This window comes from Rhinoraja longicauda, chromosome 24 (genome assembly GCF_053455715.1).
Source record: "Rhinoraja longicauda isolate Sanriku21f chromosome 24, sRhiLon1.1, whole genome shotgun sequence".
Lineage (NCBI taxonomy): Eukaryota > Metazoa > Chordata > Chondrichthyes > Rajiformes > Arhynchobatidae > Rhinoraja > Rhinoraja longicauda.
Window position 1 is genome coordinate 27,268,327 of NC_135976.1, and position 27,976 is coordinate 27,296,302.

The window sequence follows — 27,976 nt, forward strand, 5'->3', positions numbered from 1 at the left end:
TTGGTATAAATGTAAATTGTCCCTAGTGTGTGTGTGTGTGTGTGTGTGTGTAGGATCATGTTAATAATAATAATATTAATAATAATAATCCTTTATTCGTCCCACAAGGGGGATGTTTGCAGGGTTACAGCAGCAAAGTGGATAGCAAAAATAAATAAGCATTCATTTAAAAATAAAATAACGGTGATTATCTTTATTTACTGGTCTGCAGGGAGCAGTGCAGTGCGGGGATCGCTGGCCGGTGTGGACTCAGTGGGCCGAAGGGCCTGTTTCCATTCCGCACTGCATTTCTAAACTAAAAAGCAAAATGGGGAATGTGGAGGGGGGGGGGGGGGGGGGGGAGAAGCCTAGAGGTGTGTGCAGGAACAGTACTCACCATCCATGTCCATGTACCTTCTCAGATCCTGCTCCAATCTGCACTTCTGATCCTGCAACTCCAGCTCACGGACACTGCGCGACGAAACGTGCAAAACCATTAGTCTGCCCCCTTCAGGGTCAAATGGACCCGAGCTCACGTACGAGTAAAGGTCTCAAAATAATCTATCTCTTTTTATACCTGATAAAGGTAAGGGTGCAGACGTGGGCATAACGTGTGTGCGTGCATGAATCTTTGCGTATGTGTCGCTGTATGTGCACGTGAGTCTATGAGCAGCTTTTATTTTTCTCACTCTTTTACTGTTATTTTATCGTTATTTTTTATCTTGCACATTTGAGTTCCGCTCAGGCAGTGCGCCTGAATTTCGTCGCATGCGCCCCCACCACAATGACAATAAAGTAAAGTAAAGTTAAAAAAAGTTACACAGTGTGGAAACAGGCCCAACTTGCCCATGCCAAGCGACATGCCCTGTCTATACTAGTTCCACCCGCCTGTGTTTGGCTAATAACCCTTCCCACGCACGGTATGAACTCCAGCCAAGCTACTTGAGTCACCAAGGAATCGGTTGGAGAAGGAATGCTGAAATTCCAGGCAGAGCAGCTCTCTGAGTGCTAACAGAATGGAAAGCTTTCTCACCTGAACATCAGCTCGGACTCCTCGTTCAAGAGCTTGTTCTTGTCCTGTACCAGGGTGAACCAGGACTGCATCATTTGTGGGAGATCGCCTGTGGCAGAGTCAGCAGTTTGTTACATTTCATTCATCCAATCTATCCTGTTACTGCTAGATCTCTGCCTCACCTATTGCCTCCAGGAGCCCCTATCTTTAGTTTTTAGCTTTAGAGATACAGCGCGGTAACAGGCCCTTCTGCCCACCGAGTCCACGCCGACTGGCGATCCCCAGCACACTAACGCTATCCTACACACACTCGGGACAATTTACTATTTTACCGAGCCAATTAGCCTACAAACCTGTTCGTCTTTGGAGTGTGGGAGGAAACCGGAGCCACCGGTGGAAACCCACGCAGGTCACGGGGAGAACGTACAAACTCCGTACAGACAGCACCCATGGTCAGGATCGAACCCGGGCCCCTGACGCTGTGAGGCAGCAACTCTACTGCTGCTGTGCTTTGGTAAGTTGCAGGGTAACCCTCTGGAGGACCAAATTCAACCGGACTTCACATCATCCATATATTTGTCTTTATTCTGGTAATAACTCTCAGCACAAGTCTCGGGCACAAGGGTGGCACAGCGGTAGAGTTGCTGCCTTACAGCGCCAGAGACCCGGGTTTGATCCTGACTACGGGTGCTGTCTGTACGTCCTGTCTATACGGGAGCATGTACGTTCTCCCTGTGACCACACGGGTTTTCTCCGGGTGCTCTGGTTTCCTCCCACACTCCAAAGACGTACAGGTTTGTGGGTTGATTGGCTTCGGGGAAGTTGTCAAATTGTGCCTAGTGCGTAGGATAGCATTGGTCGGCGCGTACTCAGTGGGCTGAAGGGCCTGTTTCCGCGCTGTATCTCTAAAGTCGAGTACGGAGGAGAAATGCATTGGGAGAAGGATAGATGGCATTAATGTCTGTACAGCACCATTAATATAGGCCATGTTGGGTTGAGCATGGCCATTTTCCTGCAAGACGTGCTGTTTTACAGAACAGTGGATCCCTCTACTGGAGGGTAGGTTGCTCTGCATGACTCTCAAAAGAACAACTCTCCCTTATTTCAGCCACATTCGGCTTAAAAATTAATGTTCATATTATTCAGAACCGTCGATCCGTAATCCCAAATGACCCTTTTCCCCCCTTAGTTTTGGCTCATCGGTCGGTGCCACTGATGTTTTTATCCACTCTTTGGAAAGGTGAATACAAAATGGTGGAGTGACTCAGCTGGTCAGGCAGCATCTCAGGAGAGAAGGAATGGGTGACGTTTCGGGTCGAGACCCTTCTTCAGACTGAAAGTCAGGGGAGATGGAGGCACAGAGATAAGGAAGGGTGAGGTGTGAAAACGAAAGGGACGGAGATCAAGGAAAATGGAGAATCAAGAATGATTGTTAGCCAGGGGAAGCTGGCAACGAGGAACACAGAGATAAAATTTAATCAGGAGGACAGTCAGGCTGGTTGGAAATATAGGAGGCAGGGGGGATGGATGTAAGCAAAATATGAGGTGCTGACCTATCTTCTCGAACTGCAGCCGTTTGTGTGGTGAATGGATTCCCACAGACCCTTCAGGTAGGACTTTTCCGAATTTTGACTGTGCCAAAGAAGAAATGTAACCTTGACTGATTGAGCATGGAACCCGGGCCTACCCAGTCCACGCCGACCATCGATCACCCATTCACACGGGTTCCATGTTGTCCCACTTTCACATCCACTCACCACACACCAGGGGCAATTTACAGAGGCCGATTAAACTACAAACCTGAAGAAGGGTCACCCATTCCTTCTCTCCGGAAATGCTGCCTGTCCCGCTGAGTTACTCCAGCATTTTGTGTCTACCTCCTGGTTTCTGCAGGTTTTTTCCCCCCTACATAACCTACAAGCCTGCACGCCTTTGGGAAGTGGGAGGAATCTGGAGGAAACCCACGCCGACATGCAGACTCCACCCTGACAGCACCTGAGGTCAGGATCGAACCCTGGTCTCTGGGACTGCGAGGCTGCAGCCCGACCAGCTGCACCACTGTGCAGCCACATTACACTCAGATCAGCATAGTAATTTAATGCAGAGCCAAACTTGGGGAGTCATAGGAGCCGAAGTAGGCCATTCAGCCCATCGAGCCTACTCCGCCGTTCAATGATGGCTGATCTATTTTTCTCTCTCAACCCCATTCTCCTGCCTTCTCACCACAGCCCCCGACACCCGCACTGATCACGAATCCACTCAGTGGCTTTGGAAAGTTGGCGGCTCTGACCTGTGCCACGGCGTAATTCCTTCTCCAGCAGAATCCCTTTCTGCTCCAGCTCATGGTACAACTGTGCAATCTCTTCCAACCGCCTCTGAATCATCTGCATGGAAGAATAATGGAGAGAACAGAGGTTTCATTCAACCCAAACTGCCAGGCGCAGATTTATTGCAGAGTGTAAAGTTGCCTGCCCTGGCCCAAACTAAGACCCTCAGAGGCTGACGCCAACTTCAAGCAGATCCCCAACAATGGGCTGAGCAAAAAGGAGCCATGTTCATTGATCCCGAAGACCACGTGCCATTATGTCCATCTACCATTAGACCTCTTAGAGTCGTAGATCATGGAAACAGGTCCTTCAGCCCATCTCGCCCACGCCAACCAACAGGCGCCAAATACACTGCACCACCTTCCTGCGACTGGCTCATATGCCTATATAGGTACAGAGGGCAGCACGGTGGCGCAGCGGTAGAGTTGCTACTTTACAGTGCCAGACACCCAGGTTCCATCCTGACTACGGGGGTTGTCAATACAGAGTTTGTATCGTGACCAAGAGAGTTTTCTCCAGGTGCTCCGGTTTCCTCCCACATTCCAAAGACGTGGAGGTTTGTAGAATAATTGGCCTCTGTAAATTGTCCATGGTGTGCAGGGTAGAACTAGTGTAAATTGTCCATGGTGTGCAGGGTAGAACTAGTGTAAATTGTCCATGGTGTGCAGGGTAGAACTAGTGTAAATTGTCCATGGTGTGCAGGGTAGAACTAGTGTACAGGTAATCGCTGCTCGGTGCGGACTCGGTGGCCAGAAGGTTCTGTTTCTATGCTGCATCTCCAGAAACCAAAAAGTAAAACTCCCTTCTGACATGTATTCCATAAGATAACAACTCTGTTTAACAGTATTTCTCCTTTCCTCCCCATTCTTAAATCTGTGCCGTGCCATCACTGACTCTCTCTCTCTCTCTCTGGTCCCTTTTGATCTACTCTTCCTCTCTTCCTCTCATGACTTTAAAGGCACAGTGTTTAAACCTTCGTCAACCTTCTCTGCTCTGAGGTGGACAAGCTGTGGTGATGATGGTGAATGCGGATACAATAGATAGGCAGACGGATAATGCAGGGAGTGGGGGGTATGGATCGCTTGCAGGCAGAGGGGATTAGTGTAACTTGGCATCATGTTTGGCACAGACGTTGTGATATTCTGTGTTCCATATAATCCCATTTTTTCAGACGATGGGACTGTTCGACCATTTTAATTTAGAAAAAGTAAACCACTCCTCGGACGCACTTGCATCACTGGTGAGTGGGACAGGGAGGTAGGTATATGCTTTCAATTTCCCCCTCCGTTCTTGCCCCTCACTCTCTAACACAGAAGCGTCTATTCCCCAAACGACTCCCCGTACACGCAAAAAAAACACTGCCTCTAACGTCTTTCCTTCTCAACGGGAACCGAGTGCGGTATGTAATCTGCCGCGTGTGGCGGCACGGCGCCAGAGACCCGGGTTCAATACTGACCTCGGGTGCTGTCTGCGTGGAGTTTGCACATCCTCAGAATAATGAAAGGCTTGGATGGAGAGGATGTGGAGAGGATGTTTCCACCAGTGGGAGAGTCGAGGACTAGAGGTCGTAGCCTCAGGTTTAAAGGACGTTCTTTGAGGAAGGAGATGAGGAGGAATTTCTTTAATCAGGGGGTGGTGAATCTGTGGACATTTTTGCCACAGAAGGCTCTGGTGGCCAAGTCAGTGGAGATAGATAAGGCAGAGATAGATAGATTCTTGATTAGTACGGGTGTCAGAGGTTATGGGGAGAAGGCGGGAGAATGGGGTTCGGAGTGAGAGATAGATCAGCCATGATTGAACGGCGGAGTAGGGACTTGATGGGCCGAATGGCCTAATTCAGCTCCTATCACATGATCTCTCTGTGATCACGTGGGTTTCCTCCAGGTGCTCTGGTTTCCTTCCACATCGCAAAGATGTGCGAGTTTGTCGGTTAATTGGCCCTCTGTAAATTGCCCCTGGTGTGTAGGAGTGGATGAAAAGTGGGATACCACATAACTAGTGTGAATGGGTGATCGCTGGTCAGCGTGGATTCAGTGGGCTGAAAGACCCGTTTCCATGCAGTACCTCATGCCATTGCTCCCTTGATGGTCAATGAGATGAAACGGCATGGCGGCACGGTGGCGCAGCGGTAGAGTTGCTGCCTTACAGCAAATGCAGCGCCGGAGACTCAGGTTCGATCCTGACTACGGGTGCTGTCTACGGAGTTTGTACGTTCTCCCCGTGACCTGCGTGGGTTTTCTCCGAGATCTTCAGTTTCCTCCCACACTCCAAAGACGTGCAGGTATGTAGGTTAATTGACTGGGTAAATGTAAAAAATTGTCCCTAGTGTGTGTAGGATAGTGTTAGTGTGTGCGGGGATCGCTGGGCGGCACGGACTCGGTGGGCCGAAGGGCCTGCTTCCGCGCTGTATCTCTAAATCTAAAAAAAATCTAAATCTAGAAACGTAAAAATAATGAAATGAGTTTTTGGTTACCCAGTTCCGTTATTAAAAGAGGACATGAAGACTTGAATGCGTAGTGTACGTTACCTGGGCTTTCATAAACCTCGCCATTTCCCCCTGCTTCGCACGACGATCAATGGTTCTCCGTTGCCATGTCTCTCGCTTTGCGGCTGCCTCCGCTGGGCTTAGTTGCTGCGCCATGAAGAATATTTTCACATTTTTGACATTAGAGTTTGGATATCATTCAAATACAGATGGACACAAAATGCTGGAGTAACTCAGTAACAGGCAGCGTCTCTGGAGAGAAGGAATGGGTGACGTTTCGTGGTCAACTCATCTCAACCCGAAACGTCACCCATTCCCTTCTCTCCAGAGATGCTGCCGATCCCGCTGAGTTACTCCAGCATTTTGTGTCTATCTTCGGTTCAAAACAAGCATCTGCAGTTCCTTCCTCCACATCATTCATATACAGTGAATATACGCCCCATCCTACCTGACCGACCTCCTCCACAGGCACACTCCCACCTGCACCCTCCGCTCTGCCGCTGCCAATCTCCTATCCCCCCACATCCGGACTAAACTCAGATCCTGGGGGGACAGGGCTTTCTCCATCGCTGCTCGCACCCTATGGAACTCACTACCCCAAACCGTTAGAGACTCCCCCACACTCACCACATTCAAAACATCACTGAAGTCTCACCTGTTCAGTACTGCCTTCAACCACTGAAGGTCACCTCACCTTCTGTCTCCTTTCTCTGTTCATTTATTTATTTACTTATTTATCTATTTATTCATTTCCCTATGTTCTCAAAATCTCTGTAAAGCGTCTTTGAGTATATGAAAAGCGCTATATAAATAAAATGTATTATTATTATTATTATTACAGTGCAGGTTAGGTATAACTATGTTATATATACCTCGCTGGAGACCTTGGTTCCATCTTTAATCGGACTTTCATGTCATATCTTTGCACTAAACATTGAGCCCTTTATCCTTTCTCTGTGCACTCTGGACAGCTTGATTGTAATCATGCATAGTCTTTCCTTTGGCTGGATAGCATGAAAACAAATGCTTTTCACTGTAACCCCGGCACGCATGACAATAATAAACCAAATTAAACTGTCCCTCAACTCCGTGGGAGTTGTACAAAACAGTTTATATATCGGTCACAATATACTAGAGATAACTATTCATATGTTGGACACAACTGTACATAAACTGCAGACACAATAGACAATAGACAATAGACAATAGACAATAGGTGCAGGAGGAGGCCATTCGGCCCTTCGAGCCAGCACCGCCATTCAATGTGATCATGGCTGATCATTCTCAATCAGTACCCCGTTCCTGCTTTCTCCCCATACCCCCTGACTCCGCTATCCTTAAGAGCTCTATCTAGCTCTCTCTTGAATGTATTCAGAGAATTGGCCTCCACTGTCCTCTGAGGCAGAGAATTCCACAGATTCACAACTCTCTGACTGAAAAAGTTTTTCCTCATCTCAGTTCTAAATGGCCTACCCCGTATTCTTAAACTGTGGCCCCTGGTTCTGGACTCCCCCAACATTGGGAACATGTTTCCTGCCTCTAACGTGTCCAACCCCTTAATAATCTTATACGTTTCGATAAGATCCCCTCTCATCCTTCTAAGTTCCAGTGTATACAAACCTAGTCGCTCCAGTCTTTCAACGTATGACAGTCCCGCCATTCCGGGAATTAACCTAGTGAACCTACGCTGCACGCCCTCAAAGGTACAAAGGTACACACAAACTCTACACTCCTTTTCTCACCTCCAGTCCCCCCCCCCCCCCCCCCCCCCCCCACTTTCAGTTCACAAGTTATAGGAGTAGAATTTGGCCCATCGAGTCCACTCTGCCATTCAATCATGGCTGATCTCAGCCTCCTAATTCCATTTTCCCGCCTTCTCCCCATAACCCGTTCTAAACAAGAACTTGACTATTTCTGCCTTCAAAATATCCACTGGCTTGGCCTCCACAGCCCTCTGTGGCAATGAGTTCCACAGATTAACTGCCCTCTGACTAAAGAAGTTCCTCCTCACCTCCTTTCCTCGCTGTATCTCTAAACTAAAGTAAACTAAAATAAGGGGTCACTTGTACTCACGATTTTGGGCAGTGGTTCAGCGTAGCACTCAAGTTCATCTTCACTTGAGGACTCCTCCTCATCTTCATCCGATTCCTCGTCACCATTCAGGTCGCAAGATTTCACTGGGTAAAGAAATACACAATCACACAGTAAGCATGTGTGTAGGAAAGAAAACTGCAGGTGCTGGTTTAAATCGAAGGTAGACACAAAATGCTGGAGTAACTCAGCGGGTGAGGCAGCACCTCTGGAGGGAAGGAATGGGTGACGTTTCGGGTCAAGACCCTTCTTCAGTCTGAAGAAGGGTCTTGACAATGGACAATCGACAATAGGTGCAGGAGGAGGCCATTCGGCCCTTCGAGCCAGCACCGCCATTCAATATGATCATGGCTGATCATTCTCAATCAGTACCCCATCCCTGCCTTCTCCCCATACCCCCTGACTCTGCTATCCTTAAGAGCTCTATCCAGCTCTCTCTTGAATGCATTCAGAGAATTGGCCTCCACTGCCTTCTGAGGCAGAGAATTCCACAGATTCACAACTCTCTGACTGAAAAAGTTTTTCCTCATCTCAGTTCTAAATGGCCTACCCCTTATTCTTAAACTGTGGCCCCTTGTTCTGGACTCCCCCAACATTGGGAACATGTTTCCTGCCTCTAACGTGTCCAACCCCTTAATAATCTTATACGTTTCGATAAGATCTCCTCTCATCCTTCTAAATTCCAGTGTATACAAGCCTAGTCTTTCAACATATGACAGTCCCGCCATTCCGGGAATTAACCTAGTAAACCTACGCTGCACGCCCTCTCAACCCCGGGGGGGAGTTGGGGGGGGGGTGGGGGGGGGGGGTGGGGGATAAATGGAAAACATAGGGAAGTGAGAGAGGGTGTTGCAGAACTCCTGTTTGGGAGAAGCGGAGAACCTCTTCAAAGTAGGCATGCCCTGAGGAGCCTTCGAGGTGGAGAAGACAAGATGTGTCGGAAGGAACTACAGATGCCGGATTACACCTTCACTCAGTCTTTCTATTCTCTCAGTCTGAAGAAAGGTTCCAGCCAGAAACATCGCCTGTTCCTTTTCTCCCCAAAAAACTGCCTGACCCACTGAGTTACTCCAGCTTTGTGTGTCTATCTTGACTGTAAGAGTTGAGATGAGGGTAATCTGGTTTGTGGCAGCAAAGGAAGTACAACAAAGGGGTGTCCTCTGCTCAGTGAGAGGCCAGTTATCTAACTAAGACCACGTTCTTCAGTTCACTTTGTTGAAGTGAATCTTGCCCTCTGAATCTGTATAATTAGTAAATCTTCCCGACTACAATCAGACCGAAGGAGGGTCTTGAATCAAAACGTCACTTTTCCATTCCTTCCACAGATGCTGCCTGACCACCTGAGTTACTCCAGCACGTTGTCTTTTATGCAAGATTCCAGCACCTGCAGTTCCTTGCGTCTTTGGTAAATCAGTAGTATCACCCCTGCCGGCTGGAATTCAAAGGTAATTTTTCCATTCAGAAAATGTCTATCTTCGGTGTAAACCAGCATCTGCAGTCCCTTCCTACACATTGATTATTCCACGTTCTAGCAGCAGAATTAGGCCATTCGGCCCGTCAAGTCTACTCCACCATTCAATCAATCATGGCTGATCTATCTTTCCCTCTTACCCCCATTCTACTGCCTTCTCCCCACAACCTGACACTTGTAGTAATCAAGAATCTGTATCTGCATTAAAAAGACGGTGGGGGGGGGGGTTTGGGAGGGGGGACAAATGGAAAACATAGGGAAGTGAGAAAGGGTGGAAAGGAGGAGAGTATAAAACACAAATGGGCCTGGGTACGAGACAAAAGAAGGGGGTATGGGGAGAAGGCAGGAACGGGGTACTGATTGGGAATGATCAGCCATGATCACATTGAATGATGGTGCTGGCTCAAAGGGCTGAATGGCCTCCTCCTGCATCTATTGTCTATTGAAAGTGAAACAAATAAGGTAACAAAACATCAGGCCAGAGGAGATGTCAATGGGAAAAGCGGAATGGTTACCAGGCAAGACAAAATAACATTTTGGATGCTGGAAATATGAAATAAAGACAGAAACTGCCCGTTATTTGAAGTTTTAGTTTAGTTTGGAGATAGTGTGGAAACAGGCCCTGTGGCCCACCAAGTCCGCGCCGACCAGCGATTCTCTTGCACTTACAGTGCCCGACACACTGGGGACAATTTACAATTATAACCGAGGAAATTAACCTGCAAACCTGTACGTCTTTTGTGTGGGAGGAAACCGGAGTGCCCGGAGGAACCCCATGCAGGTCACGGGGAGAACGTACAAACTCCGCACAGACAGCACCCGTGGTCAGGATCGAACCCGGGTCTCTGCCGCTGTGAGGCAGCGACTCAGTTTAGAATAATGGCGTCAGAAATGGCGGAGCCTCCAGTGTGATGCTTGCAAAGAGAATGTCACCGAGCAGCTGCATTATAGAGTACCACGGAACCACTGATCACTAACCCAGTATTTAACCACAGGGCCATGCCATTATGGTCTTGGACCAGTGAACACTTACAGCCTCATACAAATGGTTATTCTCTCTAGAATTCACCCCTCATGAAATTTCAGCGCGAACCCTCATAAGGCTAAACGAATGTGGAATGCATCAAGCCTGACTTCCGAAGCTCACTCAACCAACAGGGAACATGCTTGGAGCAAAGCAGACACGTCTTTTCAGTTGCAATAAGAGGCGTGGTCTCTCTGCCTCACACTATTGTTGCAATGGATAGTTCAGTTTAGTTTAGAGACACAGGGCGGAAACAGGCCCTTCGGCCCACCGAGTCCGAGCCGACCAGCGATCCCCAGCGGTACACTAGCACCATCCTACACACGCGCTAGGGAACAATTTACAATCTTTACCAAAGCCAATTAACCTACAAACCCGTACGTCTTTGGAGTGTGGGAGGAAACCGGAGCGCCCGGAGAAAACCCACGCGGGTCAAGGGGAGAACGTACAAGACAGACAGCACCCGTAGTCAGGATCGAACCCGGGGCTCTGGCGCTGTGAGGCAGCAACTCTACAGCGAATCTGTGTGGAATTTGCACATGCTCCTTGAGAATGCCTGGATTTCTCCAGGCCTCATTTTTTTTTCTCCCACTTTTCCCTCAAGTGCGCGGCACGTAGAGCTGCTGCCTCACAGCGCTGGAGACCCGGGTTCGATCCTGACCTCGGGTGATGTACAGTTTGCATGGGTTTCCACCGGCTGCTCCGGTTCCCTCCCACATTCCAAAGATGTGCGGGTTTTGTTTATTAATTAGCCGCTGTAAATTGCCCCTAATGTGCAGGGAGTGGATGCGAAAGTGGGATAACATAAACCTATGAACGTGATTGATGTTCGGTGTGGACTCGGTGGGCCAAAGGACTCGTTTCCACGATGCATTTTGCAACCAATTCATCAAAAGAAACGTGGATTGGTAAGTTAATTGCCCACTCTCAATCGTCCCTTGTGTATTGGTCAAGCTGTGGAGAATCTATAGGTGTATGGAAAGAACAAAATGGGGCAGAGTAGGATGAGTATAAAAATATGTGCTTTATCATTGGCAGGGACTCAAAGGGCTGAAGGGCCTGTTTATTACTGAATAGTGAAAGCCTGGATTGAGTGGATGTGGAGAGGGTGTTCCCACTCGTGGGAGAGTCTAGGACCAGAGGCCACAGCCTCAGAATAAAAGGGACGTACCTTTAGAAAGATGAGGAGGAATTTCTTTAGTCAGAGGGTGGTGAATCTGTGGAATTCATTGCCACAGACGGCTGTGGGGGCCAAGTCAGTGGATTTCTTTAAGGTGGAGATTGCCAGATTCTTGACTCGGAAGGGTGCCAGGGGTTATGGGAAGAATGGGGTTGAGAGGGAAAGACAGATCGAGCAATGATTGAATGGCGGGGTAGACACAATGGGCCGAATGGCCTAATTCTGCCACTGCCACTTATGGACCTTCTCTGCTGTATCACTCCATGACTCCGGTCTCGGAGCGCAATGTGGCTCTCAGGCATTGTTGGACTGGGGAATGATGGTTGCGATGATTGTGGACGATCAGCCATGATCACAATGAATGGCGGCGCTGGCTCGAAGGGCCAAATGGCCTCATCCTGCAACTATCTTCTATGTTTCTGCCCTGGGATCAGGTGGACAAATGCTCTGTACCGCCTGTGCACATGTGCGAGTTTGGGCAGAGTGTAGGAGCGTGTTGGATACCTGTTCAATGTGCCACCTCGCAGTTAGAGGCAACCCTTTAGAGAGAGCGTGAGAGAAGATGGATGAGCATAAACTGCCCACACCGAGTGAATTGGAATAAATCTTATGGATTAAAATTGAAGGCGGCAAACTTATCACGCAGCAACCTTCGAGCAGGAGATAACTATCCAAGGAAATGACAGATTCTATGACAGACTCCATTACACAAACAACAGACAGACACCTATGGCAACTCTGCATTTGTGGGTTGCACAACAGAATTTCACTCTTCTCTGCATACTTGTCAATAACCATTGAATCATTGTGTACAAGGTGGACACATAGTGCTAGATTAACTCAGCAGGTTAGGCAGCATCTCCGGAGATAAAGGATGGGTGACGTTTCGGGGCCGAGAAAGCTGTCTGAAGAAGGGTCCCGACCCGAAACTTCACCCATCCTTTTTCTCCAGAGATGCTGCCTGACCCATTGAGTTACTCCAGCACTTTGTGTCTAACATTGGTATGAAGCAGCATCTGTAGTGCTTTGTTTCCAAGGCCAGCCTGTGTACAGCTCATCAGTGTCCAGCTCTACGATCAACCTGGATCTACAGGGGTCGCTGCCTCAAAAAGGCAGCCAGCATCATCAGAGACCCTGGCTCCACTCCTGCCATCGGGAAGAAGGTACAGGAACCTGAAAACTGTAACGTCCAAGTTCAGGAACAGCTTCTTCCCTACAGCCACCACGCTATTAAACACTGCAACCTCCAAATAAGCTCTGAACTGAGGACATTGTTTTTGTCTTTAAACTATTATTCTTTTGTGTGTGTGTGTGTGTGTGTGTGTGTGTCTGTGTGTGTGTGCGTACGCGTGTGTGTGTTTGTGTGTGTGTCTGTGTGTGTGTGTGTGTCTGTGTGTGTATGTGTGTGTGTGTGTCTGTGTGTGTACGCATTTGTGTGTGTGTTTGTGTGTGTATGTGTGTGTTTGTGTTTATGTGTGTGCGTGTGTGTGTATGTGTGCGTGTGTTTGTATGTGTGTGTGTGTGTGTATGTGTGTTTGTGTGTGTGTGTGTGTGTGCGTACGTGTGTGTGTATGTGTGTGTGTGTATGTGTTTGTGTGTGTATGTGTGTGTTTGTGTGTGTATGTGTGTGTGTGTATGTGTTTGTGTGTGTATGTCTGTGTTTGTGTGTGCATGTGTGTATGTGTTTGTGTGTGTATGTGTGTTTGTGTTTATGTGTTTGTGTGTGTGTGTGTGTGTGTGTGTGTGTGTGTGTGTGCGCGTGTGTGTGTGTGCGCGTGTGTGTGTGCGTGTGCATGTGCTTGCGTGCATGTTCGTGTACACACTGAACTTTTTCATTGTTTGTTATGTTCACATATCTGGTGTATAGGTGTTGCTGCAAGTAAGACTTTGATTATTCCGTATCGGACAATAAAACACTCTTGACTAAAGAGAAAAGGTTGAGATCTACATAGCAAAAGAGATACTGGTGGTCCAAGATGTTTAAAAAAGTTACAGGAGGGGAACAATAAAGATCAGATAACTTCAGTGACCCAATCTGATAACACGATAATATCTGACTGAAACCATTCATTCTGTTTCTCCCCACAGATGCAGCTGTTTGACATTTGCTGTTTTTTAATTTCAGATTTATACAATATTCAGTTTTTTGATTTTCATATGTTAAATTTACTGTCCTTTTCACATTTTATTAATAAGAAGCTGGCTGCAGGAGACACCCCTGGGACACAAAGATAGCCCGAGTAGGGGAGGGAAGAGGGGAGAAGAGGGGAGGGGAGGAGAGGAGAGAGGGACGTCAGCTCGCGGAAACTGCTCCAGTACATCGAGCGGGCGCGGGCCGACTGGACTTTGGACTTTCAATAACGTCGACAATGTTATTATGCCAAATAATGGGCGACACAGTGGCAGAGCTACTGCCTTACAGCACCAGAGACCTGGGTTCGATCATGACCACGGGTGCTGTCTGTACGGAGTTTGCACGTTCTCCCCGTGACCTGGGTTTTCTCAGAGATCTTTGGTTTCTTCCCACACTCCAAAGACGTACAGGATTGAAGGATAGCGTTAGTGTGTGGTGATCGTTGGTTGGTGCGGACGGACTCTGGGCCTGTTTCTCTAAACTAAACTAAAGGCACCAAAAAAGGCAGCGCCCGCATGGGTAAACTATGCAAAAAGGATTTCTCTGCACAGTTACACACGTGACAAATATTGCACCATTGAACCATTAGAGGTAGTTTATTGTGTGAGAACTCACGTCAGTTTCGATACCTTGACCACCAAAGTAATGAATTACATTTGACCTTGCAGCAATGAGATCGGTATAGATAATAAGGTCAACCTACTTCAAGGATATTTTAGTCCAACCATTTACGAGAGCTAATAATGTGATAACAAATTCTTCAGAAGGGTGAAGAGGGCATCAAGCATCTTTTGAGATGCAGGAAATGAGTGAAAAGGCACAGATTCTTTATTGAATATTTCACTGGTTAGAAACAGAAGTCACAGGTACAGAACAAGTCGGAAAGCCCTCTTTATTTATCCGTTGGGAGGGCGTGGATTTGTAAAGTTGTGAAGTTATGAATCTATGCCCGCAGGATGGGAGAATATAAGTGGAATTAAATGGTAACACATGTCATATGACTCAGAAACACACAGGTTGGTGTGTAGAAAGGTTATAAGATTTCAATGTGTTGGAACCCAACTTATTTAAGATCTGTTATGTATCAAATTCACCACATATATGGATTCTCTGATTTAAATGTTTTAAGGGCATGATTCATTGAATGATTAATAACTGAACTTTAAGACAATTCTGTTAACGAGGAGTAAATTATAAATAATAGTCTTCAAAATGTTCCGAGGGGCATTTTGTTAGGTGGCATCTGCAAAAAGTGGTGAACACTGCCCGGTCCATCACGGGCACTGACCTGCCCATTCAGTGGATGCGTTGCCATGCGGCTGCGGCTCGCCAGCAGTCTGTTTGTCTTTTTTCTTTTTTTGTCTATGTGTTAGTGTTAGATGTGTGTAGTAGTCTATTTTTAGCTGTGTATATGTGGGGGGTGGTGGGGGTGGGGGAAACCTTTCTTTTTTTTTAATCTCTTCCTCGACGGAGATGCGACCCTTTTCCGAGTCGTATCTCCGTGGCGCTGCGGCCTAACACCGCGGAGTGTGCGGCCTCCAGCTGGGATAGATCCTGAGGGCTCCAGTCGCAGGGCCAGGACTTGCCATCTCGGAGCCGGCTGCAGCTTTACCTCCGGAGGCTCGGCCACGGGCCCTGTGGACGGCAACATCGGGAGCTCGCAGGTCCCTGGCTGGCGACCGGCTCCAGCCGTGGTGGCTTCGACCACCCCGTCGGAGGGCTTGATCGACCCGCTTGCAGGACCGTGGGACATTTCATCGCCCGGCGCTGCTCGGCCGTGGGACTTTCCATCGCCCGGAGCGGGTCGGCCGCGGGACTTTCCATCGCCCGGTGCGGCTCAGCCGCGGGACCTTCCATCTCCTTGCGGGGGCCGCGCGAGTCGGGAGCCTCGGTCGCCTCGGCAGAAGTCGAACTATCTGTCCATGGGAGAAGCATGGGGGAAGAGAGAAGAAATTTTCTTGCCTTCCATCACAGTGAGGGGGTGTCTGGAGGAGTCACTGTGATGGATGTTTGTGTTAAAATTGTGTGTCTTGGGTCTTTTACTCTGTACTGTTGTGGCAAATGATTTTCGTTCAATTCATTTTGAATGACAATAAAGATCATTCGGATTCAGATTCAGATTCAGAAGGCATCTACAGGAGTCGCTGCCTCAACAAGGCAGCCAGCATCATCAGAGACCCACACCACCCTGGCCACACACTCATTTCACCCCTGCCATCGGGAAGAAGGTACAGGAGCCTGAAAACTGTAACGTCCAGGTTCAGAAACAGTTTCTTCCCTACAGCCATCAGGCTATTAAACACTACAACCTCCAAATAAGCTCTGAACTACATAGACTTGGGGACATTGGTTTTGTCTTTTTGCACTGTTGTGTTGTGTTGTTTGTTTGTTTGTTTGTTTGTTTGTTTGTTTGTTTGTTTGTTTGTTTGTTTGTTTGTTTGTTTGTTTGTTTGTTTGTTTGTTTGTTTGTATGTATGTATGTATGTATGTATGTATGTATGTATGTATGTATGTATGTATGTATGTATGTATGTATGTGTGTATGTATGTATGTGTGTGTGTATGTGTGTGTGTGTGTGTGTGTGTGTGTGTGTGTGTATGTGTGTATGTAAGTATGTGTGTATGTATGCATTTATGTATGTCTTTTTCTTATTTATTATATTGTTTACAGGGTACTATGTTTATATTTCTGTTATGCTGCTGCAGCAAGTAAGACATTTCTGGGACATCTATAAACTAAAACTCTCGTTTGTTATCTTGTTTGTGACTGAACTTCAGCCAAAACGGTACACGATAGCGCGACAATTTTAGGCCCACCTTACTCACCATTGTCACTTTAGTGATAATGCAAATAGTTTTATTGAAATCGGTTATATTTTTAAAGTTATTCACATTTTTAAGTTTAAAAGGAGGGGAGGGGGAGGACGGAGGGGGGAGTGGGGGAGAAGGGAGGGTGTGGGGTTGAGGAGAGAGGGGAGGGGGGGTTGAGGAGAGAGGGGAGGGGGGGGTTGAGGAGAGAGGGGAGGGGGGGTTGAGGCGAGAGGGGAGGGTGTGGGGTTGAGGAGAGAGGGGAGGGGGGTTGAGGAGAGAGGGGAGGGGGGATTGAGGAGAGAGGGGAGGGTGTGGGGTTGACGAGAGAGGAGAGGGTGTGGGGTTGAGGAGAGAGGGGAGGGTGTGGGGTTGACGAGAGAGGAGAGGGTGTGGGGTTGAGGAGAGAGGGGGGGGGGGGGGAGGACAGGGTCCTGCACCAATGCAGGAGAGGTTTGGGCCCAACGGGTCCACTTTGTCTAGTATGACGATAAAGCACTCTTGATCTTGATCTTCCTGATGTACAAACTCTGAAGTCCAGCATCTCTGAGTCCAAGTCCTCTGTGTCCCCTTCATCTCTTTGCTTGCCAACTGTGCCAACATTGGGGTCCAGCTCGCTGATGTACAGCACCCTCTGGTGTGCGCGAGAAGATGTACTGTGGAGATGCATCTCTCTGTGGGTCAGTTCTTTTGAGGAATAACACTCTGGCCACTGGCATTCTTCACTGGATCAGGAAGGTCGGTTGTACAAGTTCTCCCTGTTAACTGCACTGAAGGCAACTGCACTTGCACAGCGGAGGGCAATGTTACTTGGATAGATCCTGGGGTTTCTGAAAATTGCTTGTTAGAAAATGAAGATGGACACAAAATGCTGGAGTAACTCAGCGGGTCAGGCAGCATCTCTGGAGAAAAGGAATTGGTGACATCTCGGGTCAAGGCCCTTCTTCAGACCCTACCTCAGTCTGAAGAAAGGACTTGACCCAAAACATCACCCATTTCTTTTCTGCTGCCTGACCCGTTGGGTTACTCCAGGATTTTGCATCAAGCTTCAGTGTAATCTGCAATTCCTTCCCACACATTTTGTTAGAAAATGAATGTAGAGCATGGTTAGATATCTCTTGCTGTTATGCAGCTGGTAAAGTTGCTGCCACACAGCGCCAAAGACCCAGGTTCGATCCGGTCCTCGGGGTGCCGTCTGTGTGGAGTTGGCGTGTTCTCGGTGACTGAAGGGTCTTGACCCAAAAGGTCACGCATTCCTTCTCTCCAATGATGCTGCCCGACCCGCTGAGTTACTCCAGCATTTTGTGTCTATCTCCCAGTGACCACGTTGGGTTCTCTGGGTGCTCCAGTTCCTTCCCACTTCCCAAAGCTGTGCGGTTTTGTAGGTGAACTGACCTTTGTAAATTGTCCCTAATGTGTCAGGAGTGGATGTGAAAGCGGGATAAAATAAAGCTAATGGGAATGGGTGATCAATGGTCACGGTGATGGTCACAAAGGACCTGCTTCCATGCTGCATCTGTGAACTAAATAAGTCTGACGAAGGGTCTCGACCCGAAACGTCACCCATTCCTTCTCTCCCTAGATGCTGCCTGTCCCGCTGAGTTACTCCAGCTTTTTGTGTCTATCTTAAATATATCTCCAAACTGGACATGGGTAACAAGGCTTTTTTTTCATATCTTTCTTCTTAACCATAGATAAAGTAAATCTTATTTTAAATGGCAATAGACTCAACAGTATTGGCATTTAATTTTAGTTTTAGGGATACGGTGTGGAAACAGGCCCTTCGGCCCATCGAGTCCATGCCGACCAGCAATCACCCGTACATATGAAAACATAAATTTAAAAAACATAAAAGGTCACTAATAAAACAACAAACTATTCTACTTATCATATGAACCATTCTAATTAATGTAGCCAAGGATATTTCATTAAGCCATGAACGTTCAGTTGAGAGATACAGCATGGCAACAGGCCCTTCGGCCCACCGATTCCGCGCTGACCAGCGATCCCCGCACATTAACACAATTCTACACATCGGGACAATTTACATTTATACCAAGCCAATTAACCTGTGTTATCTGTACGTCCTTGGCGTGTGAGGGGAAAACAAAGATCTCGGCGCAAATTCGCGTGGTCACGGGGAGAACGTACAAACTCCATACAGACAGCACCTGTAGTCAGGATCGAACCCGACAATCTGGCGTTGTAAGCACTGTAAAGAGGGAGCTCTACCGTGCTGCCCTTCATGTCCTTCAAGAAGCTATAATCGATACTACTATGATGAGTCCCCAGAACAGGCCGCCCATTCAGCTCTCTTTAACGACTCCTTATTCTTAGAAAACGATGAAAAATAAAACAAACACAACAGGGCGGCACGGTGGCGCAGCGGTAGAGTTGCTGCTTTACAGCGAATGCAGCGCCGGAGACTCAGGTTCGATCCTGACTACGGGTGCTGCACTGTACGGAGTTTGTACGTCCTCCCCGTGACCTGCGTGGGTTTTCTCCGAGATCTTCGGTTTCCTCCCACACTCCAAAGACGTACAGGTATGTAGGTTAATTGGCTGGGTAAAATGTAAAAATTGTCCCTAGTGGGTGTAGGAGGATAGTGTTAATAGTGTTAGTGTGCGGGGATCACTGGGCGGCACGGACTTGGAGGGCCGAAAAGGCCTGTTTCCGGCTGTGTATATATGATGATGATGATGAATCCTTACCTTCCTCTTCAGGAACGGAGGATACTTGGGATATTGGTGTCTCTGCGTTTGGCAAATGAGCAACACTTGCAGGTTCTTTACTTTTCTTCTCTCTTTTTGATATGCGAGAAAACACTTTGGAAAAGGGATTAAGCTTGGACTTCAATGTTTGGGAGCCTGAGCCCGTCTCCTTTGGTTTTTCACGTTGTACTGATTTCTTTGCCACGTCCAATTGGTGGTTTTCATGCAATGGCCGAACTGCGTTTGGACTCGACTTATTCTTTAACGCTGGACCCGACGAGTCCCAATAAACCTGACTCCACTCTTGGTCGTCAGCGCTCCTGACGTCTCCTGACCTTGGCGCAGGTGAGGGGTTCGCAGGTGAGGGGTTCGCAGGTGAGGGGTTCGCAGGTGAGGGGTTCGCAGGTGGGATCTCCTGCTCCCAACCCGACTCTGGGAATTCTGCACCGAGGCAAATTGATGGAACTGGCGCCGAGTTCCCAAGGGATATTTTGTCATCTGGCCCGGTACTGTGCGATGTGCCTCCCTCCTCACCATCCGAATCAGATTCAGAGGTGACGCTCAGTCTGGCTAGTCTGCGTCTGATGCCCGCCGAAAGGGACAGTTTCTTCCTTGGCACCGGACCATCGATTCTCTCCTGGTCCCTGGCTGGTTTACGCTCAGTGTTGACTGAAGACAATCCCGCTGGAGGGCTGCCACACTCAGCTTCCCTCCCAGTGTCCTCCACAATCACTTTAATGTTCACGTTTTTAACCCTGGGAGAAGCTGTTGGCCCTGAGGTCTGATGTAGGCTTCGCTGTTCATTTGTTGAAACCCCCCCATAGCTGGCAGTGCCTAGTGTCCCGTTGGCATTGTCCATGTGCAAAGGTTTACCAGGATGTGATGGTACAGGCTCAGGTATAGGGGACTCGAGCCTTGCTTCCATAACCTTCTCGGACGTTGCCATCTGCCCAGTCTCGAAGGTGCCATCGCCCTCAGCGTTAAGTTTGCTTTCATGGCCAGCTGGTCCGACGTTGCCATCAAGCGATGGCAGAAGATCCACAGAGGAAGGTGGGACACTGCTGGCCGCGGTGAGGTCTGATGCCGGCGGAGCGGGGCATTCTTCAGCGCGACGCTCATACTCCGCCTCGGCTGCTTCGGCGATATTTTTATAATCCGAAGAATCTCTTCCGGATCCCGCTGCAAGACCGGGATCACCACCGGGCTCGTGTTTGGGCCTCCGCCGGCCGCCTGCCACAGATTGTGAAACGGAAGCCTGCACGTTTTTGAGAAGAATGAAAAGACAGCGTAAAAACGGAACGGTTAGAAACGGGTGCCGTCTTCGGGGCCGTTTCCATTCACTCCACGTCACATCAAGACAAGAGCCAGACTTGGGGGTTGTGCAGACTGATTAATACAAAGTGAGGGGGTGGCTCTACAATGGGAGTGCAGAGTGCGGGCAGTACACGTTGGTAATACATGGCTACGAGGAATACACAATGGCAATGTAGGCTTGGAGGCAACATGGACTGAGTCACATGGAACATGGGAACCAGCAATGCAGAAGCAACGCGATCAGACAGCGTTCAGGCCAGTTTAATTAAGACCGAGCCAATATGATAACTGGCTTTGACCAGCAATAATCTGCTGAAAGCAATCTGGATCAGTAATTAATATTAAAAACATGAATGCTGATGTGGTCCTCAACCATAAGACCATATGACACAGGAGCAGAATTAGGCCATTCAACCCATCGAGTCTACTCCACCATTCAATCATGGCTGATCTATCTTTCCCTCTCAACCCCATTCTCCTGCCTTCTCCCCGTAACCTTTGACAACCTCACTAATCAAAAATCTATCAATCTCTGCTTTTAAAATACCCAAAGAGTTTGGCCTCCACTGCCATCTGTGGCAATGAGTTCCACAGATTCACCACTGAAATGTGTCTGAAAGCCTTGCTTCCTATTTTCCCTTTTGCTCACATTGAAATCCTTCATGTTCCTAACATTGGAACTGAAAGGATTCTGCACCATAGTGGTGGAAGTCCAGCTGTATTTATTGGAGAGGTGAGGCATAAGATCTGCTGTTCCATACACTGTAGAGGGGCATCACAGTGGTGTAGCGGTAGAGCTACTGCCTTACAGCGCCAGAGGCCCGGGTTCCATCCTGACTGCGGGTGCTTGCATGTGCGGAGTTTGTACGTTCTCCCCTTGACCTGCGTGGGTTTTCTCCGGGTGCTCTGGTTTCCTCCCAAACTCCAAAGATGTACAGGTTTGTACGTTAATCGGCTTGGTATAAATGTAAAATTGTCCCTCGTGCGTGTAGGGGATTGTTAATGTGTGGGGATGGCAGGTCGGTGCGGACTCGGTGGGCCGAAGGGCCTGTTTCCGCGCCGTCTCTAAACTAAACTAAGTAGAAGTGATGGTAAAGAAGATGGAGAGATTCAGTGAAGGTTGTTGAACACCTGAGACTGCGGGGAAAAAGAAATGGATCGATCGATGATTTAGAGGATCCAGAAGTCAATGAGTTGATAAAAGAAGTCTTGAGGATTCAGCAGGGAGAATGAGCTTACAGCAAGCAAACTTTCACAGCAAATGAACAGGAGGAATGGCAATTTCAATACCGCAGCAATGAGGAACAGGATGGGTTCAGTCAGAGAGAGAAGACAAAGGCAAAGGAAGGAAGGTTGCCCAAACAAAAAGAAAATATTCGTACAGTTTGCTCAGATTGTCGCTCTCCACGTGAGCGCAGTCAGCAATTGTCCGGAGGTGTGTCAGAGAGAACTGGTGTATGAGTGCTTCCACGCTGTATCTCTAAAGGGTTGGCACATTGGCACAGCAGTAGAGCTGCTGCCTTATAACGCCAGAGGCCCAGGTTCGATCCTGACCACAGGTGCTGTGTGTACGTTCTCCCCGTGACCGCATGGGGTGCTCCGGTTTCCTCCCACATCTCAGAGCCGTGCAGGTTTGCAGGTTAATTGGCCTGTGTAAATTGTTCCTGGTGTGTGTGGGGTGGATCTAATGTGGAGGTAATCACCGGCCGGCGTGGACTCAGTTGGCCAAAGGGCCTGTTTCCACGCTGTATCTCTGATCTAAACTACAAGCGAGAAGAAAGATTTTTTTTTTTTAAAGCAGGCTGGGAAAGCAGTGATATAAAAGTACCACTGAAAGGTAGAATATTTAGCCCTTCTGTTTATGACTCAACAACTGAAATTTGGTACACTCCGATTTAAAAGCAGAAATTTAATTTACACACATCTCGATTTGCAATCGAGATTTACTACTACACCAATGGTCATTTTGGTTTGTGAACATCTTTCTTAGAATGCAGTTTTCCACGAAAGAAGAAAATGATTAGAAAGGGCATTGTCCCACAGAAGGAAGTGGACAGAAGTGAAACTGCCTGCTCCCAGATCTCAGTCACAAGTCGACCTTATAATTCACTGCGAGAAGATATTTATTCCTGTATCACAAAACTGTTGTAGTACAGCACTATGCTACAAGAAAAATCACACATCCCCCGATTCATCTAGAGGTGATCTATGCTTCTACGCGAGGAAAGATAAAAGTGGGCACTAGGATTGGAAGGATTCTAAAGGCTTATATGTTTATGTTCAGAGATACAGTATGGAAAAAAGGCCCTTCGGCCCACCGATTCCATGCCACCCAATGATCACCCGTCCACACTAGTTCTATATTATAGACACAAAAAGCTGGAGTAACTCAGTGGATCAGGCAGCATCTGTGGAGAAAAGGAGTAGGTGAATTTCAGGTCAAGACCTGAAGAGGGTGTCTGACGAAAAGTCCCAAACCGAAATGCCACCTTTTCCATTTCCTCCACAGATGCTGCCTGACCCCGCTGAATTATTCCAGCACTTTGTGTTTTAGCTCAAGATGCATGCATCTGCAGTTTCTAATGTCTCTGAGAGTAATTATTACCTTGACAACCTAGATAATTACTAATATCTATTAGTAATTGCTTCGTTATATACGCAGAACAATTAGGGGCCGCTATGTAGGAGCCATTTATGCTTAATTCAGTTATTGTCATTGTGTTACGGCTATGTTTTAATATTTCTAGTTTATGGCTTTTTTGCCTGCTTGTGGGTGTGACTTAATTCGTAATGGGGAGTGTCGAGATGGGAGGAAGCTAGCGTGTGTCGACAGGGGTTGTGGGTCAATTTAGACTCGGAGGATGGTGAGCATACAGTCCTTTACCACACGCGCTCGTACGATACGCTCGCACCAGCTATATTTGTAAGAACCATACGGTAATAACTGCAAGAATTTCTAGATATTGCTTGAAGAAGAAACAGCTGATAAAGTACGGAAACTGATGAATTACTCTATGATTTGTGCTACTTTAATAAAACCAATTAATGAAGAAAAGAAGTTTGGAAGATTCGTTTTGTCATATCAGGGTCTGACGTGTGTGTGCGTAAGCTATAACTACATTTCATCCCCGAGAAGTAATGGCTATCGAAGTGGGGTTTCGAGATGGTACAGAAACTGCCATATACATTAGATGGCTCCTACACTTGGTCTGCACCGCATGACAGATGTTCTCTGCACCTCTCTCACCGTCAGCAGCCAAAAACACACTTGTTTTCTCATGAACGTTTCAGCATTCAGTTCTCTTTAACCAGGTACACACCAAGCAACGGCTGAATGTGCACAAAACAAACGGTGTACACAGCAAGCTTCAAACAGCAACTTTGACATTGGTGTTAGTGCAAATGGCTAACAGTTAAAGCAAGTGAGTACAGGTCTCCCATGGTCAATGAACATTCTCTCAACAAATCTTCATGCAATGGGAAGAAGTGTCCCGACCCGAAACCTCACCTATCTATGTTTAGTTTAGAGATACAGCGCAGAAACAGGCTCTTTGGCCCGCCCTGTCCACACCACCCAGCGATCCCCGCACACTAACACTATCCTACACACTACGAAACAATTCACATTTTTACCAATGCCAATTAACTTACAACGCTGTACGTCTTTTGGATTGTGGGAGGGAACAGGAGCACCCGGAGAAAACCCACGCAGTCAAGGGAAGACTGTACAAACTCCGTACGGACAGCAACCGTATTCGGGATGGAACCCGGGTCTCTGGCGCTGCGAGGCAGCAACTCTACCGCTGCACCACCGTGCCACCAGAGATGCTGCCCGATTCACTAATTACTCCAGCACTCAGTGTCTTTTTTTGTGACTTTTCTTCACCACGACATTGAATATAATTCATTGCTTAAGGAAGGAACTGTTCGCCACAACGAAGATTATCGAACACATTCAAAGACAGTCTTTCAAACACCAGCTTGTGAAAGTCAGTTATATTGAACGGCCTTTTTAATGGGAAGTCTGTGAAATAAACACGTTGCTTAAAATGGGCAGGGGGAACTTTCTTACGCATCAGTCATAGGATGAATGAGTTGTAATTTTCAACCGGTTATATAATTCAGCGTGACTAAACAAGCTTGGTTGCTTCCGATTCAATAGACAATAGACAATAGGTGCAGGAGTAGGCCATTCAGCCCTTCGAGCCAGCACCGCCATTCAATGCGATCATGGCTGATCACACTCAATCAGTGCCCCGTTGCTGCCTTCTCCCCATACCCCCTCACTCCGCTATCCTTAAGAGCTCTATCCAGCTCTCTCTTGAAAGCATCCAACGAACTGGCCTCCACTGCCTTCTGAGGCAGAGAATTCCACACCTTCACCACTCTCTGACTGAAAAAGTTCTTCCTCATCTCCGTTCTAAATGGCCTACCCCTTATTCTTAAACTGTGGCCCCCAACATTGGGAACATGTTTCCTGCCTCTAATGTGTCCAATCCCCTAATTATCTTATATGTTTCAATAAGATCCCCCCTCATCCTTCTAAATTCCAGTGTATACAAGCCTAATTGCTCCAGCCTTTCAACATACGACAGTCCCGCCATTCCGGGAATTAACCTAGTGAACCTACGCTGCACGCCCTCAATAGCAAGAATATCCTTCCTCAAATTTGGAGACCAAAACTGCACACAGTACTCCAGGTGCGGTCTCACCAGGGCCCGGTACAACTGTAGAACGACCTCTTTGCTCCTATACTCAACTCCTCTTGTTATGAAGGCCAACATTCCATTGGCTTTCTTCACTGCCTGCTGTACCTGCATGCTTCCTTTCAGTGACTGATCTCGTTGAAGACGTACAGGTATGTAGGTTAATTGGCTGGGTAAATGTAAAAATTGTCCCTAGTGGGTGTAGGATAGTGTTAATGTACGGGGATCGCTGGGCGGCACGGACTTGGAGGGCCGAAAAGGCCTGTTTCCGGCTGTATATATATGATATGATATGATATGATAACATCCCCTCTTCCTAACTTGACACCATTCAGATAATAATCTGCCTTTCTATTCTTACTTCCAAAGTGAATAACCTCACACTTATCTACATTAAACTGCATCTGCCAGTTCATCCTTTCTGATTGGAGAATGACTACATTGACTTTTGTACAAGGCAGATTTCAGAAATTATAGGAGCAGAATTAGGCCATTCGGCCCATCAAGTCTACTCCACCATTCAATCATGGCTGATCTCTCTTTCCCTCTCAACCCCATTCTCCTGCCTTCTCCCCATAACCCATAACACCACTCCACAAAATGCAATAGTTTACAATGATCCGATTTTCAGTGAAGGGTTTTTAGCTACGTTTTAGTGTTATGGATACAGCGTGGGGACAGGCCCTTCAGCCCACCGTGGCCAGGCCGACCACCCTTCGCCCGTCCACTAGGTCAATGCTATCTCACTTTTGCATCCTAGGGGCAATTCCAATCAACGTACAAACCTGCGTGTCTTCGGAACGTGGCGGGAAACTGGAGCACCCGGAGAAAACCTACGCGGTCACGGGGAGAACGTATGAACTCCGAACAAACAAGACCCTTAGAGGGAAAATCGGTGGCCATAGAGATGGAGCTATAACCACTGGGTGCTAAAGTTTGTCGTTTTTCCGACTATAATTCCTCGCTCACTAAGTCAGTCAGGATCAAAGCCGGAGCAGTCTGGAGCTGGTGAGGTAGCAGTTCTCAATCTAGTCCGCTTCTCAACCAGGGGAGACCTGAACACAAATGTTTCAAGGAGTGGTGTTAGTAATGCATTGTCAGCCATTTGTCTTCAGTCAAACCCCGTCATTTCATCAGTCACATTACGACAGTCTTCGTTCATAAAATCTCACGCACTGCCTTGTAAAATATCTCACACACTTGGGGTTCCCAACGTCTGTTAGTGTGTTTAGTTGCGTAGCGCAATGACAGAAGAACAAGAGTTAAAATGATAAGGTTGTACCTGCTCCATATTTTGTGAAGGGTTCCTGTCAGCTGGTGTTAGAAGCCTCATGCCAAGTATACTGCTATGCTCTGTGCATTCAAAAGGTAGATGATACTCATTAGTGGAAAATGATCTAATACTTTAGTTTAGAGACAAAGCAAGGAAACAGTCCCTTTGGCTCACCGAGTCCACGTCAATCATCATTCACCCGTCCACACTGGTTCGACCGTATCCCCATTTGGGCGGCACGGTGGCGCAGCGGTAGAGTTGCTGCCTTACAGCGAATGCAGCGCCGGAGACCCGAGTTCGATCCCAACTACGGGCGCCATCTGTGCAGAGTTTGCACGTTCTCCCCGTGACCTGCGTGGGTTTTCTCCAGGATCTTCGGTTTCCTCCCACACTCCAAAGACGTGCGGGTTTGTAGGTTAATTGGCTTGGTAAATATAAAATTTGTCCCTAGTGTGCGCACGATAGTGTTAGCGTGCGGGGATCGCTGGTCGGCACGGACCTGGTGGGCCGAAGGGCCTGTTTCCGCGCTGTATCTCTAAACTAAATTTTCTCATCCACTCCCTACAAACTCAGGGCAATTTGCAAAAGGGCTAATTCTCCTGGAAACCCGCACGTCTTTGGGATGCAGGAGGAAATTGGAGCACCCGGAGTAAAACCCATGTGGTCACTGGGAGAACGTGCAAACTCCACACTCAAGGTCAGGAGTCTCTGGCGCCGTGTGGCAGCAGCTCTACCACTGCGCCTCTGCGCCGGTTATTTAAGAATCTAGTCCCCTTGTTAACCGGGAGAGACCTGAACAGTAACGTTTTCAGAAATGGTGTTAATAATGCGTTCTCAACTATTTCCCTTGAGTTAAACCGTTTCATCGGGCAGCAGTTCTACCAGTTGTACTATTGTGCTCTCACGTTGTTTCAATCAGTTACCTTATGGGGAAATCAGTGGCCACAGAGGTGGAACTATAGAGTGGGATAATGAATGGTTGCTGTTTGCAGCTTTTCAATTGCAATTCCCCAAGCACTAAGTCAGTGTATTGTGTCTGTACCACAGGTAGAGTGGTTTGGAAGTGACGAGCTTCTCTGGATGTTGAGAGACTCCCACTGGACTGTCTTTAAACATCAGCACCACAATTGACTAAAAAAAAACTGGCATCTTCCTGTTCATAAGTGATAGCAGCGGAATTAGGCCATTCGGCCCATCAAGTCTACTCCGCCATTCAATCACGCCTGATCTATTTTTCCCTCTCAACCCCATTCTCCTGCCTTCTCCCCGTAACCCCAGCCACCCGTACTAATCAAGAATCTGTCCAGCTCTGCCTTAAAAATACCCATTGACTTGGCCTCCACGGCCCTCTGTGGCAGAAAGCAGAATCCTGTCAGAGTGGCCAGAGATATTTGGTGTGCTGTGGGATCCAGGAACCGGGAACTGAAAGTTTCATAAAGTTTTGGAGTTTGAGAGAAACAG

The 27,976-nt window shown here is 47.7% G+C and overlaps 1 protein-coding gene across 2 annotated transcripts in view; it reads right to left on the reverse strand.

The window, feature by feature from the left end:
* The window catches only part of LOC144605328 (F-actin-monooxygenase mical1-like), a 92,963-nt gene that overhangs the window by 3,931 nt on the left and 61,056 nt on the right, over window positions 1–27,976 (reverse strand). The window contains exons 22-28 of one of the 2 annotated variants that reach the window (XM_078420455.1): window positions 26,525–26,595; window positions 19,223–20,477; window positions 7,877–7,980; window positions 5,846–5,950; window positions 3,282–3,375; window positions 1,013–1,100; window positions 377–450 (exon numbers count right to left, since the gene is read on the reverse strand). In XM_078420455.1, coding sequence (XP_078276581.1) covers window positions 377–450; window positions 1,013–1,100; window positions 3,282–3,375; window positions 5,846–5,950; window positions 7,877–7,980; window positions 19,223–20,477; window positions 26,525–26,595 — 1,791 coding nt within the window. The remainder of the gene's footprint in view (window positions 1–376; window positions 451–1,012; window positions 1,101–3,281; window positions 3,376–5,845; window positions 5,951–7,876; window positions 7,981–19,222; window positions 20,478–26,524; window positions 26,596–27,976) is intronic. The other variant, XM_078420456.1, reaches the window with a different exon arrangement.